Here is an 18,293-nt window from a genome sequence, read left to right on the forward strand (position 1 = left end):
TTTCCTAATTGCACATATTTTCAGAAATTCGTACTATCCGATTCAAGTACATCATTTTTTATACTCTTTGGACAAACTGTCGCTTTCTTTCCAAAAAGAAGTTTCTGAGAAAGTACCTTAATGATTGAAATCTTAGGGTCTTGTCTGGTCTGTTACCACTCCTGCTATTAGGAGATGTCACTGTATCCGAACTGTAAAATGAGTTGGAACATGTGAAATATGTTTACATCAACCCAGATTCACAAACGCTTGTCATTTTTTCCTCTTCTCTGATCCAGTCTTGTGAGTGTAAAGATATGGAGTTAATAAACTAGACTCATGGGGGTTATCGGGGCTAATGTCTTTTTTCATAAACCACTCACTTATGTGTGAACAAATTCAACCAGATCTAATGCACCCTTTATTTATAGAGTTATTTTTATAACTTTAGAATGGCTTTGTTGCGAATTGTAAATGTTAGAGACATGTGTTGCATGCAGAATTAATTCAGTCAAGAATAAGCATATGACCCCCTTTTGCTGCACTGGAACCGTCAATTGTGCTGACCTGCTCCTGTGAATATCTCTCCTTCAAAGGTACTGTGGCAAGATTTTTCCAAGGTCTGCGAACCTAACACGCCACCTGAGAACCCACACAGGAGAGCAACCTTACAGGTTTGACAATGGTTTTTCTAAAAATATCTTGATAAACACTGTAATTGTCAATGTTCACTAGGTCCCAATGTAATAAGAACTAGTTTGCTGCATATTTGAATATATACTAAAATTTGAATATATCTGCTAGCGTAGGAATGTCTTTTCTTCATCAAATAAGGCTTCTTAGTTTTCAGTTTGCAGGATCCAGTATTGTCTTTAATAGCATATATGTGTTTAGAAGATGTTAGCTACCTTTAAAAATCCTTTTTGCTTTAGTTCTCTGTCTTCTCAACAGTCAGGATCATTTTAGTTTATAAAACTCATAACACTTAAGTTGCTGTCATTCAAGCCTCCAGTCTCTGCTAGGAGTTAACCATCTAAATATATCTGCTTTCTTCGTACAATTAAGTCATCATCCACAGATCTCAACAGGGGGTTTAAAAAACAAACATCTTAAACCTCAGAAGAAGAAAAGGTGTTTAGATTTAGAGATTCAACAGATAGAATATTCTAGGAAAAGGGCCAGTGCTATCAATAGATAGAACTGTTTTGTTAATGCTAAAATTAGCCAAACTATACACAGGGTCCAGGTAACTGTAATATCACTGCTTACAATACCGTGAAAATAGTGTTATGGCTAGTTTTAAAATGCCAGTTATTATTTAAAGTGTAATACTTTGCCCCCAGTATTAAAATTCAAGTTAGGATTTCCTCAAGAGTGAGTGGAATTTATCTTAAGCAATTTTATAGTTTGATTGTCTGTAAAAAATTTTAAAGGATGTATAAGTAGTGTAATTATGTTGGCCTGAACACTAATTTTTTCACTAAAGTAATCATATTTATCTTGTTTCCAAGTTATTGTTTATAACCATGATAGTGAAATAAAAGGGGGTACAGAGATGGCTCAGAAGCATGCCACACAACAGTTCACAATACATGGAGTTTTATTTCAGGAGGATTTGATGCCTCTAGGTTCCATGGTCACCTTTAGTCATGGGCATGTATCTACTCTCCTATACTTACATTTAATGAAACATGTAAATCTTAAAAGGAGAGAATGAAAAAATTGAAAGCCTATGCTCATTTAAAGATAATTGATGTTTAAAAGAAGCTCAGGAAATTTGTGTTCTCTTAAGTCCCTTGGTTTCTATTAATAAATGTCGCTTCCACTTTATAGGTGACAAGATCAATTTGGCAAAACAGACCTCTATGCTATAGAACAATAGGCAATGTTTGGTAACCTCCCTTTCAGAATATTCCATCTCCCAGGAATTCTGCCTAAATGGAAAGGTTTCTGCATTCACATTCATTGCAGCTGAATTCTGTTTCAGGCTGCAGCTATCATGCTCTGGTCATTCTGTACTTAATGCAGTGTTATATTCAGCTTTGGCTAGATTGCTGTTGTACATGTGGTTAAAACACACAAACTAGAATTTGCATGGCTGGAAATCTCAAACGATTTATCTACCTCTTCTATTTTACAAATGGAGGAAAATAAGAAATCCGATCTTGAGGTGGTGACTGTGTTCTATGACATTCAGTTCCTAGGATGGACTTTCTATTTTGGGCTTTTACCTCATATCAGATTTTAAAGTTTGTTTGTTTGTTTGTTTGTTTTTTGGTTGTCATGAAGGCTAACATTAGATAATTTATGCATCCTTTTATTATTTATTATTTATTTACATCCCAAATGCTATTGCTGCTCCCCCCTGGTCCCTCCCTCACAGAGTCCCTCCCTCCATCCTCCCCTCCCTCACAGAGTCCCTCCCTCCATCCTCCCCTTCTCCTCTGAGAGGATAAGGCCCCCATGGATATCCTCTCACCCTGGTGTAGCAAATGTCTGCCAGAGTAGGCACATCCTCTCCCACTGAGGCCAGACAAGGCAACCAGAAAGACTAAGCTGCCTGTCTGCTACAAGCATGTCCAGGGCCTTATTCCAGTCTGTGTTATGTTCTTTGCTTGGTGGTTCAGACTCTGAGAGCTCTCAGGGGTCCAGGTTAGTTGACTCTGTTGATCTTCATGTGTGGTTTCCATCCCCTTCAGGGCCTTCAATCCTTCCTCCATCTCTTCTATAAGTGTCCCTGAACTCTTTCTAATGGTTGACTGTGAATATCTACATCTGTTTTAGTCCTTAAGAATTCTTGAAACACAAGGTTGATTTGAGCTATCACTTAAATACAAGCTGATACATTGGGATACAAGTCTCCTGGAATTGCAGTCTTCCTGTATAAATTACTATTCCTATGCGAAGTGTTATTTTGGCTTTTCTGTCTACAAGCCTTGTGTTTGCAATACTGTGTCTGTATTTACTTTCCAGATGCAAATACTGTGATAGATCATTCAGCATTTCCTCCAACCTGCAGCGACATGTGCGCAACATCCACAACAAGGAGAAGCCATTTAAGTGTCACTTATGTGACAGATGTTTTGGTCAACAAACCAATCTTGACAGACACCTGAAGAAACACGAGAACGGGAACATGTCTGGTGGGTCCTCAGTGCTGCTGTGAGGAAAAGATGACTTATGTTTTGAATTGTGTAATTTCGTCTTCCATTCCATTTTGACACTAAAATCTGATATTCCTCTGGAAATTCATAGTACATTTCCCTTGGGGTTTTGAAACACATGAATAAGGCAGCCACTCATGAACATGACTGTGAAACTCTATGGTCTTGTTTAGGTTTTATTTCCATCCAGCTGGGTTTATCTCAACAGGCAATCTCAAGCAAAGACAGACATGACCTAGAGTCTTCTCAGATACATGAGTCGGAATTTCCTAAATTGTAAAGAATTCTCTTTCCATCTATTCACAGAATATGTATTCTAAGGGTGGCAAAATCCCTGAATATTAACCTAGAAATTATGGTCTCTGGGATAATTTTTTTTTTACAAGACTAGGGATAAGAAGTAAACACAATCACAGAGAAATGCAAAAAATAAGCATGTCTTCCATTTTTGTCCCACAACCTTATCTCCCATTAAGTAACCAGCAACTCCTCTGCTGTCCCCAGCCTTCCTTGGTGTCAAACTTACTGAATGTGATTAACAGCAGAGACTCTAGACCTTTGCTTCTGAAGTCAGATAAGCAACCCGGAGCCAGCATTTGACTGCTGGCGTAGAAGTACATAGACAACCTGCAGTTCTTTAAGAGTCAAGGAACTGGGTCGGGAGGATGGTGAGGGAATCCCGAGTTCAGGAGAGGAGGATTCGGAGAAGGAAAAAGAAACAGATTTGTAGAGCCAAATCATTTTTCTTGAATAAATTGTTGTGTTGATTCTTTTCAGCTGTAAGCGACATTGTGCACGATCTTGAATAGTAACAATAATAAATAAATACTATTTCTCTCCCTCAAAGACAGAAACCCAATCCTAGTTTAAACTGTTTGACTGAAGTGTAATACAATGAAAACCAAACCAAACCAAAAAAAAAAACAAAACAAAACCAACCAACCAAACAAACAAAAAACTTCCCAATGTTGAATTCTTGGTTTTGATTTTTTTTTAACCAGATAATTTCTTTAAGATGAGGGAAAGTACTAACTTCCCATTGTCATGCGGATGGTAATAATAAGCGATTAAATTGTAGGTACATTGCAGGGATACATAAGCAGTATAAAGCATGTGTTTGCACAAGACATGGTAATACATGAAGTATTTACAATGGTATGAGTTTATGTAAACCCATAGAACAGCTCCGTGACACAGGTATCATGACTTTATTTTTTGCATGGAAGATGGAGAACATCCTATAAAAGGCAGATCCATTATTGGCTTCTTCATGCTGTGCCAGCCTCTGAGCTGTTTCTGAATCTACTCCCAGCTTCTCTTAACAAAACACAGTATCAAATGTGAGAAGTGGTTTCAGCCCTTCACTTTCTCACACACTTTAAGCACAGCAACAGCAGACCTGTGCTGATTACAACCAGTACTGAGTGTGGTATGTGACCACAGAATTGGTATATAAGATTTTTATAATATCTTATCCTATCTTCTTATACAAATGAAAACACTCCAGTTCTCCAAAAGATAAGAACAAGAGAGTAAGAGAAACGGCTGCCTTGGCAGCTTGTAATTCTTGGTCTCAGAGTCTCCGAACACTCTCAAGAGGCTCTCTTATGAGCATAAGAGTTACAGTTGCTAGTCCTCCCTCGAATTGAAAAGAGCACATTTTAGGACATGATACTGCTCAGCTCATAAGGAGTGAAGTTCAAAACAAGTTGCTATCAGCAGTGGTTAGCAGCCATTTTCTCACAAAGGCTACCTCTCCCACTCAGGTACAGCAACATCTTCGCCTCATTCAGAACTAGAAAGCACAGGTGCAATTCTGGATGACAAAGAAGATGCTTACTTTACAGAGATCCGCAATTTCATCGGGAATAGCAACCATGGTAGCCAGTCTCCTCGGAACATGGAGGAGAGGTAAGTCAAGCAGTTCTTGCAGACATTTCTGTACTCATGTGCCTGGGACTACAGTTATTGCTGATGCTGGTGGCTGGTGCTTTTTTGAGGGCATTGTTAATGGTTGTGTAATATGTTCCACATACTAGCTAATTATTTTTTCTTTATCATGTATGTGTGGTGTACCTGTGTATATGTTTACATGTATATGGGTTTCCATGTACATGCGTATGCTTTGGAAGCCTGAGATTAAAATTAGGCATCTTCCCCAATCATTTTTCCACCTTCTTCATTGAGGCAAGGTCTCTCACTCAAACCTAGAGCTCACTGATAATTGCTGGTTTTGCTAGTCAGCTTGTTCCCAGAATCCTTAGTCTCTGTTTTCTGGGCCCCCATGTCCACCCAGCATTTATGTGGATTTGGGGAACCCCAACCTTTGTCATCTTGATTAGACAGCCAGTGCTTTAAATGCTCAGCCATCTTTTTAGCTCCATATTAGTTAATTTAACTTTTACAATGACCTTCTGAAAGTGACTGCAATGTTATCAGCAAAGGATTGGGGACATCCAAGGTTAATAACTTGCCAAGGTCATGTAAATAATGGATGAATTGTGACCTGGGCTATTTGTTTTGCAGCCCTTTTCACTACCTGGCAGTTCTGCTTACCTTGGCAGCTAAACAAATTATTTTAACAAAAATATTTAAACACCAGAAGGTAACTCATAATTAGGATTCAACTGAACCACTGGTCGTTGTTGGCTTTTACTATATATATCATATTGTATTAACAGATAACCCATGACACATTTCTTTATGTGTCTCCATCTTGCCTCGCTCTCTTTTTATGTATTGGTAAATTTGTTTATGAACTACACATTCATTAGTCCAATATGTTTTGCCCAAAAGCTATTTGAGAACGTTTTCAATTAATATCCAATTTTCCCTGTGTTCTTCTTATTTATTATTACTCTCAAACAGGCAGATGTACTAGTTTTGTGGGCATAGCTGTGCTTGCTCTAGTATGAGCATCCAGATCGAGCACGTTGATAGAGGAGAAGCCAATGCTGTTGATAATTGCTCATTCATCTGCACTTGACTGTGTATATGAAGTTAATGATATGGTATTTTTGTCCAAACTTTTCTTATGTATAACTTTCTTTATCATTAAGTTATAACTAAATATCTGACATTGAAAGACTATGCTTCTGTGACCATAGCCTACCAAGTAGGAATATTTTAAATAGCATGAACTTAATTGATGAATACTCCATGACTTCTAAACAGAGAAGGGTCATTCTTAACTTCATATGCTGGTAAAAGTCAAGACTAATCATTTTAGATTGTGTTTCAAGGAAGTTCACTTCAGATAACAAATGTTCTAACCAAAATAACAGCAAAACAAGCAAACACTTTAGTTCTTTTTTTTTTTGTAACTGTAGCTAAAGAAAAGAGAAAGAAGTTGCTTTTAGGCATCTAAGAAATTGTAAGAACTGCAGTGTCTCCTAGTTGGATTTATTATTCCCTCCACTTGCCTCTCTCCATGTGTGTGATTAAGACAGGGCCATTGTTCGGCAGTACAAAATGGAGCTAGTCACAAGCATTATATATGCCTCAAAGTCTGATTTGGTAATGCAAATAAGTAATATTAAAATCACCATTTGGGTTCTGAAAAGTATATTCAAATTTGATAGCTCAGAACCGGTGACTTTGAGGCTGTACAGCTGCAACATCTGGCTTCAACATGTCTAAACATAGAAGTAGAGAGCTGACTCACTTGGTTTTTCCAGTCTCAGCACCTATCAAGCTACTTTTGATGAATAATTTATCCCAATAAATTGCCATATTTGAAAGCATAATTAACAAATAGGTTTTCTTAATAGTGCTGGCTTTTGTTGTTTTTGGTTTTCATCCATGGACTCTTTTGTTCTTTTACTTTCATTTTCTCACTTTAAAAAAAAAAAAAACAATTTCCATCCATTCAAGCTAGCAAGTTGGCAGTATATCTGAAAACTAATAGTTTATGTCTGTGAAAAATATGCTTTCGTCATCCTTTTTGGTAAAAAAGGTTAAGAGGTTGTATAAAATGTTCAATAATGATGTTACTGTTTCTGGTCAAATGCATATGTACTTTGCCCTTGTGTCATATCCAAGGTTGTTTCTTACATGTATCAATTTAATTCTGGGAAATCTAAACATTAAGTTCTACATATTTTCACGTGTGAATTGTCATGTGTGCTTTTTGATCTTTCATGAACTGAAAAATCATTTCACATCATGCAGAAACATCCCTGTCTACAACAATACCTGAAGACTGTGTGTTTCTAATATAGTAACTAGATAGAGGAACAAAAGATTTTGGGGATTCTAGGGGTTAGATGCATGGGTGTCTATGATGGGTCACATTTTTACATACTTTCTGAACCTGATCACCTTCCCTGTCATTATGTTTCAAAGGCACCTCCCTCTTTTAAAGCATTTATAATTATGTTATATTTTAAAATCTTAGAACAGAACATATCCAAATTTTGTTTATATTGATCATCATTCTAGCTTCATACATGCCTATAAATTCCATAGATGAAATTTGCACAGTAAGTTACACTTGAGTCACCTATTGCAATTCTTACAAATGTAAACAGAAATGTTATGGAGACATTTTAAGTTGAAAGTGACTCTTTGCTTTGTTAGCTGTGGCTGCTAAGTCAGTTTCAAAAGCTGTTAGCTCATTTAAATTTTTACTTGACTTTTACCCTCTCCGTGTTTTCTTGGAAAACAAAGAACTCTTTCCCTGTTAGACAATTTAAGATCATTTAGAAGAAGCCAAGATAAGTGGGCTCCCAATAACTCCAAGCTTGAGTATTGTGTCCAAGAGGAGAAGATCATAACTGTCATCCAAGAGCAGTGAATAGCCATTGCTCCTTGGCAACCCTTTCACATTGTGTTTAGAGTCTTAGATTCAGTGTGTGTGTGTGTGTGTGTGTGTGTGTGTGTGTGTGTGTGTGTGTGTGTATGTGTGTTTAAGCTGTTGTCTGTCATCATTGCTCAGGGATATATGTTTTCCAGAAATCAATTACTTTAAATGGTGGGTACTTAAATGGTAATTATGTACATTATGCAGAGAAAACATTCATGTGCTTTTATATTGCATGTACCATATCATTTATCAGCAGTGATAAGAAATCAGAGACTGGGGTTGTTTTTCCTGTTCTGCCAGAGGCTGCATTTGCAGTCCAAATAATCATCCAATTACTTTTTTTCTTTGTTCACCCCTTTGTGAAATTACATTATTTTCCCAAGGTTGCAATGAGGCACACACAATATAAATTTCTTTTGTAAGCGTTGAATAGTTAAACCGTTGTTAGGGAGATGAACTAACTACATGTTTAAAAATCAAGCCAGTAATTGATCCATTTACTCTTTATGCTCTTGAAAGGATGAATGGCAGTCATTTCAAGGATGAAAAGGCTTTGGCAACCAGCCAAAATTCAGATTTATTGGATGATGAAGAAGTAGAAGATGAGGTGTTGTTGGATGAGGAGGATGAAGACAATGATATTCCTGGAAAACCCAGAAAGGAGCTGGGGGTAACTAATTTAGATGAGGAAATCCCAGAGGATGACTATGAAGAAGCTGGTGCCCTGGAGATGAGTTGTAAGGCATCCCCAGTGAGGTGAGTGCCTTGCAACTTGGCAGGCCAAGTGATAGTCTTACCGTGCTTGGGGGGACTGTTGTGCGAATTCCTCTTGCTCCTTCTCTGCTCGACTACTGGAAGAATGTGCTAGATTATGAGGAATTTGTGAAGTAACAAACCATGAAAGTTCAATTTGACCTAGGAAAGGCACACACAGTGCATCGTTTTACATAGAGGAAAACAAGGAGGCAGGGAACACTATCCACAAGCATGTAAATACATTAGTATTTGTGGAACTCCGGTGGCCCCAAAGCAGGAAGAACGTGTGAAGATTACATGAGTACTTAATTTTGAGATTCTATGTATGAAGTTCAAAGAAAATAGATTTTTCATCATGACTGAGTTCATGCAATAATTTACTACAGTCATAACTCAAGACCTTTAAGATAAATTTTACAGATGATAGATTTTTAACTGGAAAGACTCAACCAATAGTTAAAGTGAAGGGAATATTATATTTCTGTGATGATAAGGTATCCTGACTGAATATTTTTATAACTGACTTTACTTTAAAAGAAGTTTTTCAGTGTATGACTTCTGTTCCCACCCATTGTGGAGTTAATATGTCATTGATTTTACTTCAGATATATGCTTGGCTTTAATCAATAAAATATTAAAGAAAATATATATGAATATGTGGTATTTGTAAATATTTTTAAACTAACATTATTGCATGCTACTTTACACAACAAGTGCAATCTGGAGTTTGACAGCTGTTAAGATAAAATTGAAAATGACTTGATGAGACAAAAAAAAAAAAACTGCCTAAGAAAACCCAATTTCTGTGCTTTCCCATTGGTTCATTTTAGGTATAAAGAGGAAGACTATAAATCTGGCCTTTCTGCTCTAGATCACATAAGGCACTTCACAGATAGCCTCAAAATGAGGGAAATGGAAGAGAACCAATACACTGATGCTGAGCTGTCCTCATTTAGTTCTTCTTATGTGCCAGAGGAGCTTAAACAGCCGTTACACAGAAAGTCCAAATCACAGGTACAGACTTTGCCATAGTCCACATCACGGGACCCTGCATGCAAGCGTGCACTTCTTTGATGAACACAAACAGACATGGTCACCTTGCAGCATTTTAGAAGCCAAGCAGATTTGGATGCTTTGTTGATGATGTTCCTGGTTTTGCTCTGCCGATGATCAATGCCAAAATTAACCAATGAAACCATGGACATGTAAACTGCATTCTGCCCCGAGATGTCCATGACAAAGCTGACCCTGCCATGAGTCTACTGTTAGGTTTTCTCCCTTCTGTTTTGAGAGTACACGAAACTGACTTTCAAATTCTCTCGTTAGTTTAGGATTGTTTTCTGACCATTTCATATCTTTAGCTTCTATTGGCATACCTGTGTTCTGAAACTCTTATTTTCTCTCTACTACATCTAGTGAATTTTTACGTTTAGTTCATTTATTATTCATCAGATAATGAACTCCAGAGTTTAGGGTTAAACTGAAGCCAGAAATAAAAAGATCTGCACCAATTTAGTGACAGATCTGGAAATAAAGCCTGTGAGTTTTGACTGAGTGAGTGAATTATCCCCAACTCATGACCAAGTCCAGCTCATGGCAACTGGAAATCATCTCAACAAAGGATGTACAAACACCAATGAAAGAGCTCCAGTTCTTTTGTTAAAAGATAAAGGGTGTCAGTCAGTAATTTTCTTTATGACATCTACACTTAACTGAACGTTTATTCAGGCTGTTTTAAAAGGACAAGTAACTTGTATTTTTTTTTTTCATACTGTTGAATTGTGTGGTTCACTTAGAACATTTTGGAGATGACATCACATTTCATAATAATTGGGCCATATTAGCATGTACACTTCGATACAAGTTCTTACTCTTTGAGATGTTTTGGGTTGGCCTTAACAGTGATATAGTAAAATCTATGCTAAGATGATGTGATTGCTGATCGTGGTGTCAATTTGACTATAGATGTGGGGCATATTATGGCAATAGGATAATATAAATCATTTGCAATCCTTACATGCAATAAAAGTATGTGATATTACATTTGGAAATAGAAAAAATAATATTCTTTCCAAAGTGGATACAGATAATCATCATGAACACAGTGGGTTTCTACAGCTTATATCATCTTGGCAGGATCATGTAAATTATGGATGAACACCATTTCCTCATTGTAAGAGAAGGGTGGGAAAGTCATCTCTCTTCACTTTTTTTTAATGCAATGGGCTAAACATGACTTCTTAGTTTCTAATGTTAACATTAACCAATCTAGAGCCACTTAGAGCTATCTGTGAGAAGTGGCGACTTCAATAAGTTCCTCGTTTCCTAGCTGTCAGAGATTCCTAGAGGAGCCAAGCTTTCTTTCTTTTAGTTCTTTCACCCCCAAATACTGTAAAAGATAGAATAGCAGCTATCAAAACTATCCAATATGAAAGAATGCCAAAGGGTCTGTAAGGACCCTCATTTTGAGGTCAGAGGTCCTACCTGGATATGGCAACAACTAGCATCACAATAAATCCAAGCATGTGTGACCTAGCTGATATTTTCTACTTCAGTATACACATCTGTGTATACATGAATATTCTATTAAATATTTGTGTAAACTAAATTGATCAAGAGTTTCTTTACTCATTCATTCTCTGGTTTATAAGTTGTCTCCTTGGTTCTGGGGAACTGGACCTTCATTCCCCATTTTTCAGTTGTCATCTGATTACCAAAGAGCACATACTTTGCGTCATATTTTTTAAAAATAGCTTTCTGGTGCTTTTCTCAAGCATTTATATATTAACTCTATAATTTATATAGTTGTTGAATCTAAAATCATTGTTCAGTAAAATAGTGACTTTATCTTGCCATGGGAATTTCCTTGAGGAAAATTATATCCCAAAACAACTAATTTCCTAATAGGTACCAATTTGCATGGGGCATACTGAACTGAGTATCACGTTTTCTCTATAACCATTGAAGATGGTACTGTTATTTTTTTTGTTGTTTCAACTTTGTATAAGGAATTAAAACTCAAGAGGTACAGTGACTTCCCCAAGGTTGCCACAAAGGACCAGTAGTCTGTACTATCTGTCCTTAATTCTTTAACTATTTAACAGAGTACCTGGCAATATAGTTCATGGTTAAGGAATATTAGTTAAATAAACACTGAGAATTTTGTGCAAACTCAGGAGGCAAGTCTCATATATAAATGCAAATGTGGCTCAGTCATTAAAATACTTGCTATGCAAGAATAAGGACATGAGTTTGAATCTCAGAACTCATGGAAAGAAAGCCAAATATGGTGGGAGGAGGGTCTCCAATGCTCACAGGGCAGCCAGCTAACCTAGTTGATGAGAGTTCCAGACCAGTATGAGACCATGTTTCAAAACATAAGCTGCACTGTGCCTGATGTATGCTATCCAATGCTGACCTTTGGTTTCTATATAAACACGGGTGCTCATGTGTATATATAACTCTCATGTGCAGGCATGTGCATGTGCATACACACATACATACACACACACACACATGCAAAAATAAAAAAAAAGCCAAATATGTGCATTGAGAGCAATGACCCAGCAAATCAAAATCAGCCCTTAATCTAACCAAATGCCATGGTGAGAGAAGAAACCACAAGGCTGGCCACATGTCTCAGCATGACTCCCTGAGATGAAATTGTGCTGAACAACAGAGGCATTTGTCTTTGTTTACAGACACTGGAATGTCTTTGGCAGGAGTTTAATGATTCCACTTCAACAGCACTTTGACAAGCAAGTTTAGCAATGGATGAGACCCACAATAGCAAATCAACAGTGAAAAGTTCACTCACAAGTCAAGACCAAACACTTCATTTGAATATTTTACTTGGCAGTGGTGAGAGAATCTCTGAACAGTTATTTAGAACTTGGCATGATCACAGGGAAGAAAGTGTCCCTCCTGTCAGAGCACTTCTGTGCACTGTCTGCTCAATGGAGTCATGAGGAAGGGTTGCTTGGATGTTGTTGGGTCCTCATGCTTTGTTTACTTTCTTGGTGGAACTTCCCTGGGCTCTCTTATTCTCAAGGGTGTCAGGTGTCTACAGTAGGTATTTTAAGCACAAAGTAGAACTTGAGAAAGGGCACTAGATTGAAAGTTGGGCAGAAATAAGCCCTAGTTGTGTATTAGTGAGGGATCTGGGAGCAGCCATTTACCTTCAAAAGTCTGGATTACTACAAGGTACAAGAGTCAGACCATCTACCTAAGTCTGGCTAAGGTGAGCACTGATTTTAGCCATTTTGATAAAAAGAACACAGCCCCACTTCCAAATATGCTCACGAACTGTGCTTCCATCCACTCTCCCCTGTCTATCTAACATTTGTGGGTTATCTTATTTAAATTAGATCTACTGTTTTTGTTCAAATGCCACTCACCAAATCTCTCCTTTTCATTTCCAGGCATATGCTATGATGTTGTCACTGTCCGACAAGGATTCTCTCCATCCCACCTCCCACAGTTCCTCCAACGTGTGGCACAACATGGCAAGGGCTGCAGCAGAATCCAGTGCCATCCAGTCCATAAGCCATGTATGACATTGTCAAGGTTGACCAGAGTGGGACCAAGTCCAACAGTAGCATGGCTCTTTCATACAGAACTATTTACAAGACTGCTGAGCAGAATGCCTTATAACCCTGAAGGGTCACGCATTTAAAGTCTGGTGACCTTAAACTGAACAAGTAAAGAAAGAGAGAGAAAAAGGAAGCTATTTATTCTCGATATTTTGTTTTGCACAGCCAAGGCAGCTGCTGACTTCTGGAGGATCAATTAATCTAAATTGATTGGAGGCAAAAGAAAACCTCACGGGGAAGGCACCCTTCATTCTCCTGCCGCAGGGCATGGGTGGGTGAGAGGAGCAGTTGAAATGGCAGCATTGATATAGATGGACACTCCATAGAAATCAAATTCTACAAGATCACCTGATCTGATCGGGAACAGTGGCTTTTAACTACCGATTTAATTTTTTTTTTCCTTTTAAAAGTTTTATGTAATTTAACCCTTTGAAGACAGAAGTAGTCAGAAGAAATGCACAATGACTATAGGAAGTGATAGCAGGAGTTTTTGTCACCCCCTTTACTTTTGGCTTTCTTAAGTACATTGTTTCAAAGCAGGGGAGACAAAAGGGTATGTGTATATTGTAAACTATGGATGTTCATGCTCAGAGAGGTTAAGTCGGTGACGTAACCTGTTCATCAACAGTACCGCTGTACCACTAATGCAGTGTTTGCCAAATCCTTGTAATGACATCTTAATTTTAGACAATCATGTCACTGTTTTTAATGTTTCAATTTTTTTGTGTGTGTTGTGTGTATCATGTATTTATTTGTTGGCAAACTATGGTTTGTTGATCAAAAAAAGCACTGTTCCCGTCAGCCACTATTTTATGATGTCCGAGGCACACCCCTTTCTGAATTCCAAGGACCAAGGTGACACTACCTGTGTATGGGAGTGCCCAATAGTGTTTGGCTTTTCTTAACATTCCTTCCTCTTTTGTTGTTGTTGTTTGTTTTCCTTTTTAAAGAACTAAATACAAATAGGTGCAACTTAGTTTTTCTAATACTGAAATCGATTCAATTGTATAAATGATTATAATTTCTTTCATGGAAGCATGATCCTTCTGATTAAGAACTGTACCCGATATTTTATGCTGGTTGTCTGCAAGCTTGTACGATGATGTTATGTTCATGTTAATCCTATTTGTAAAATGAAGTGTTCCTGACCTTATGTTAAAAAGAGAGAAGTAAATAACAGACATTATTCAGTTATTTTGTCCTTTATCGAGAAACCAGATTTTGTTTTTCCTTTTTGTTTGTAATCTCATTTGGAAATAATTGGCAAGTTGAGGTACTTTCTTCCAATGCTTTGTACAATATAAACTGTTATGCCTTTCAGTGCGTTACTGTGGGAGGAGCAACTAAAAAAAAATAAAGACTTCCAAAAATGATGAAAAATAATGACTCCCCTGTGCGCTGCTTTTTTTTTCCTCATGCAATTTTACTTCCCTTCTGGCATCCAAATGATCTAAAGATACAGTGTTCAAGACCCTGATGCCCTGGCAGATCTGTGGAATATAAGCATGTTTGTAAGGTTTTGAGATGACACAGTGATAGATCATAGCCAGCAATGCGTTCTGCCGCTTGTGGTGAACTTTATTCACGGTGCAAAGTCAAGACCTGTAGGCCCTGCTTCCCAGCTTGGCATTCCTCCATGTCTGCAGCACACGTTGTAATCAGGACGGAGAGCAGCCTGCAACAATGTTTGTTAGGGGAGCTTCCTTGAGTTTCTTGCTTTTTTTCTGGCTGGTGTATGTGTTCCAGGTATAAACCCAGGGACTTACTACACATGTTGGACAAGCAGTGGAGCACTAAAATATATTCCCCATCTTTGGTTGTCCTTAAAATAATATTGATGCTATTGGAATTCAGAAGCACAGAAGCACCATTCATTTCCCCTAGGTTCTTTTTAAGATTTTTTTAAAAAAATATATTTGTAAGTACATGTGTGTGTGTGTGTGTGTTGTACATTTCTGGTACCCCATGGGATCAGAAGATGGCATCAGGTAACTTAGAATTTGGTCACAGTAGGCCTTCTATTGTGGGTGCTGGAAACCAAACTCAGGTCTACTTCCAGAACAGCAAGTGTTCCTAACCACTGAGCCATCTCTCCCAGGTTTCTTTCAAATTTTTGCCCAGATTCAAAAATAGCATTATACTAAGAAAATAACAAAGTCACTGTATATTGTGACAAGCTCTTAATTTCTATGTTTGATCTAACATAGTTTCTTCAATGTTTCAATATTGTTGAAAACTCGGGCTCTTCTGTTGCCGTTTGTCCGAATGAGGACACGTTAATCATCATGTACATCCTCACCTCTGGGAGCTCAGGGCCACATGTGCAACACTGTGATGGGAAGAGAGATCCAACAGAGCAGGCCATTCCCGCGGTAGCAATCAAGGATTTCAGGTTGCTTCTTACATGTAATTCTGATTTACTTAGAGTGGTCCATTCAAATATTTGGCCATATAAAGGATTTGCTGTAAGAAGATTGAAGAGTTAATGTGATCTGTGCACATCCATCTGGATTCCTTTGATTATCTCTTTACTGTTTACTGTTAGTGGCAGTGGCAGGAATGCAAAGCAGTGGTAGATTAAGCTCTAAATAATTCTCTTATAGGAACGTAATTCTGGGATCTAGAGTATAGATTTTATAATAGAAAGTAAACAGGGTTTTCAGGAAATAACCTCAAAGGTTAGTAACCAAGGGTTTGTAACCAAGAAACAGAACAAGAAGATAGCATTTGACTGCACAAGTAACACAAATGAGAAGGTGGAGCTCAAAGGAAGGTACCATTTTATAAACACTATGTCTATACACTCAAATAGCAATTAAAAAGTTCCCAGTGCTGCTAGCTTCCCTATAGACTTGGATGTTCACATTTCAGTGTTTTGCTAGAGTTTATTCTCTTGAATTCTAGAAAGGTAACCACAATTTATTTCTTGTCTATTGGTCACTTGCTTTTCCAGGCAGTACACCAACTACCTCCCCTGGGAAAGGTCAATGTGTAGTGAGAGGTATTAAAAAAAAGAGGCATCTGGCTTTGTTGCCATGCTCCCGCACTAAGTCCAGCATTGGCTGGCAGTCTCAGTGGTGGCAACTTGTGGGAGGTTGGTGAGACATTGGCATGGTTGCTGCCTTTGCCCGCTGCCAACCTTAGCCTCCATGGCTCTAGGCCTGGCCCCTAGGCCAATCCTCCCCCCTCCATGACACTCGGCTTAGCCCCATGTAATAACTGCCTTCTTTGTGGTGAGATATCACAATAACCAGTAACCCAGTAAATCAAAACTCTTAATGCTTATAGTTAACCAATCAGATTTATATATCATCAAATACTGAAATCCCAAGATACCCACACAATAATTTCAAGGCCAATTGATAAGACGCCAACACAGATTAGACAATTTATCCTATTTATCCTAACTTTTTGGTTTCATATCTACCTATTGCTGGTTAAAGAAACACTGGTTTACATTGGCTTCTATTTTCGCTCTCCCTTCTCAGCCTCCTCCTGAGTCTCCCTCTCTCTCCCTCTATTAGCTCCGCCACCCTTTTCCCTATCTAGTCACGGGCCACTTGCTGCACCAATATTTAACATGTATTGGGCAGGAAAATACAGGTGACTTCTTGTAAACCTTCTGTCCACCTTAACTTGTAAAATAAAGGCTAGAGCCAGTGATTAGGCAGTGGAAGGAGAGATGGAGCTGAAAAGTTTGGGGGAGAAGAAAGAGGAGGTTGGAGAGAAGAGGATGATAAAGGAGAAGGAGGTAGAAGGACAATGAAGGAGAAGCACGTGGCTTGGAAAACCCACAAGTTGTAAGGGATCTCATAGATGGGAATAGAGTAGTGTAGTGGTAAATCTGCCCAATATAGGCATGCAGCTTGTTGTGGGGAAGAAATCTCGCGGGCAGGGGGGGGGGAGTCTGAGTCCAGCGGCAGGGTCCCAGGGCGGTCCGGCATCAGGGTCCCGGACTGGCTTCCCACATCGCCAGTGGAGGTTATGCAACTGTCGGTGGGCGGGCCAGCGGCTACATCGACAAGGTTCCAGGGTTCCAAAAGCTGGAAATCAGGCCGAGAGACCAAGCGACACGTGGAGTCCGGTTTTCCAAAGCTTTATTGTTCATGACATGGTTAATAGATGTAAGTGGTACGCGCTTCCCCCGCCAAAAGCCAGGGGAGACCAATCTTATAGGGAAGGGAGAAAGGGGAGGGAATAACTTAATTAGCTACGCCCCTGGCCTTTTGATAATTCATTAATATTTAAATCTCTGGAGGTGGAGACTTGTTAATCAAGCCCTCTACCTGTGTCCTACGTGACTAAAGGTGGCAGGTTAAATGAAGTTACCTCATCCAAGGCCCAACAGCTTGTATTCATAATTATTGAGTTGTGTTTTCATTGACCGGGCATATTTGGGTTGGAGATTTACCACATCAATGATATGAACAGGAGACCATCTCAACCTTGGAGATAGAGGGCCTAAATTTGAGTTCTTATTTCAATACTTATTGGAAATAATGTCTTGGGAAAGTTGTACCTATCCCAAACCTCCTCTGGGAAGCCAGGGGCTGCTGCTGTCTGTTCTACTGCTTCACTGAGTGTTTGCATATGTGGAAACCAAAATCAGAGAAGAGAGCTCAGTGGTAGAGTGGTGATCTCACACAGAGTCCTAGGTTCAACCCCTCAGCATTGCACACTACTTACTTAGTTACTTACTTAAATATTGTAAATAATTTGTAGGTGTTCTAAATGTGCAAAATACTTTTATAATTTTCTTGGGAAGATTTTAAAGAATACAAAATGTGGATATATACAACCATATGCATATAGAGACACATATACAAATATTACACAAGAGAAAAGTTTTACAATATAGCAGAGATCAATTCTACATTAATGTAATGAGTGAAAGGGAAATTTTATACAAAAAAAGTTAAGACTATTTCTCTCTCATTCTGGCCTTTGTATTTCTGCTTAATTTTATGTGATGGGAATTGAGCCTAGGGCATATTCAAC

At 38.4% G+C, this 18,293-nt stretch overlaps 1 protein-coding gene across 10 annotated transcripts in view; it reads left to right on the plus strand.

The window, feature by feature from the left end:
* Positions 1 to 14,681, plus strand: part of Mecom (MDS1 and EVI1 complex locus) — a 543,989-nt gene extending 529,308 nt beyond the window's left edge. For 9 of the 10 annotated variants that reach the window (XM_076932227.1, XM_034500590.2, XM_076932233.1 and 6 more), the window contains 6 exons: positions 576 to 653; positions 2,953 to 3,122; positions 4,910 to 5,054; positions 8,467 to 8,703; positions 9,534 to 9,717; positions 13,125 to 14,681. In XM_076932227.1, the coding sequence (XP_076788342.1) occupies positions 576 to 653; positions 2,953 to 3,122; positions 4,910 to 5,054; positions 8,467 to 8,703; positions 9,534 to 9,717; positions 13,125 to 13,259 (949 nt within the window). In that variant the 3' untranslated portion in view covers positions 13,260 to 14,681. The remainder of the gene's footprint in view (positions 1 to 575; positions 654 to 2,952; positions 3,123 to 4,909; positions 5,055 to 8,466; positions 8,704 to 9,533; positions 9,718 to 13,124) is intronic. The other variant, XM_076932229.1, reaches the window with a different exon arrangement.
* Positions 14,682 to 18,293: the final 3,612 nt, after the last annotated feature.

This window comes from Arvicanthis niloticus, chromosome 4, assembly GCF_011762505.2.
Source record: "Arvicanthis niloticus isolate mArvNil1 chromosome 4, mArvNil1.pat.X, whole genome shotgun sequence".
Taxonomy (NCBI): domain Eukaryota; kingdom Metazoa; phylum Chordata; class Mammalia; order Rodentia; family Muridae; genus Arvicanthis; species Arvicanthis niloticus.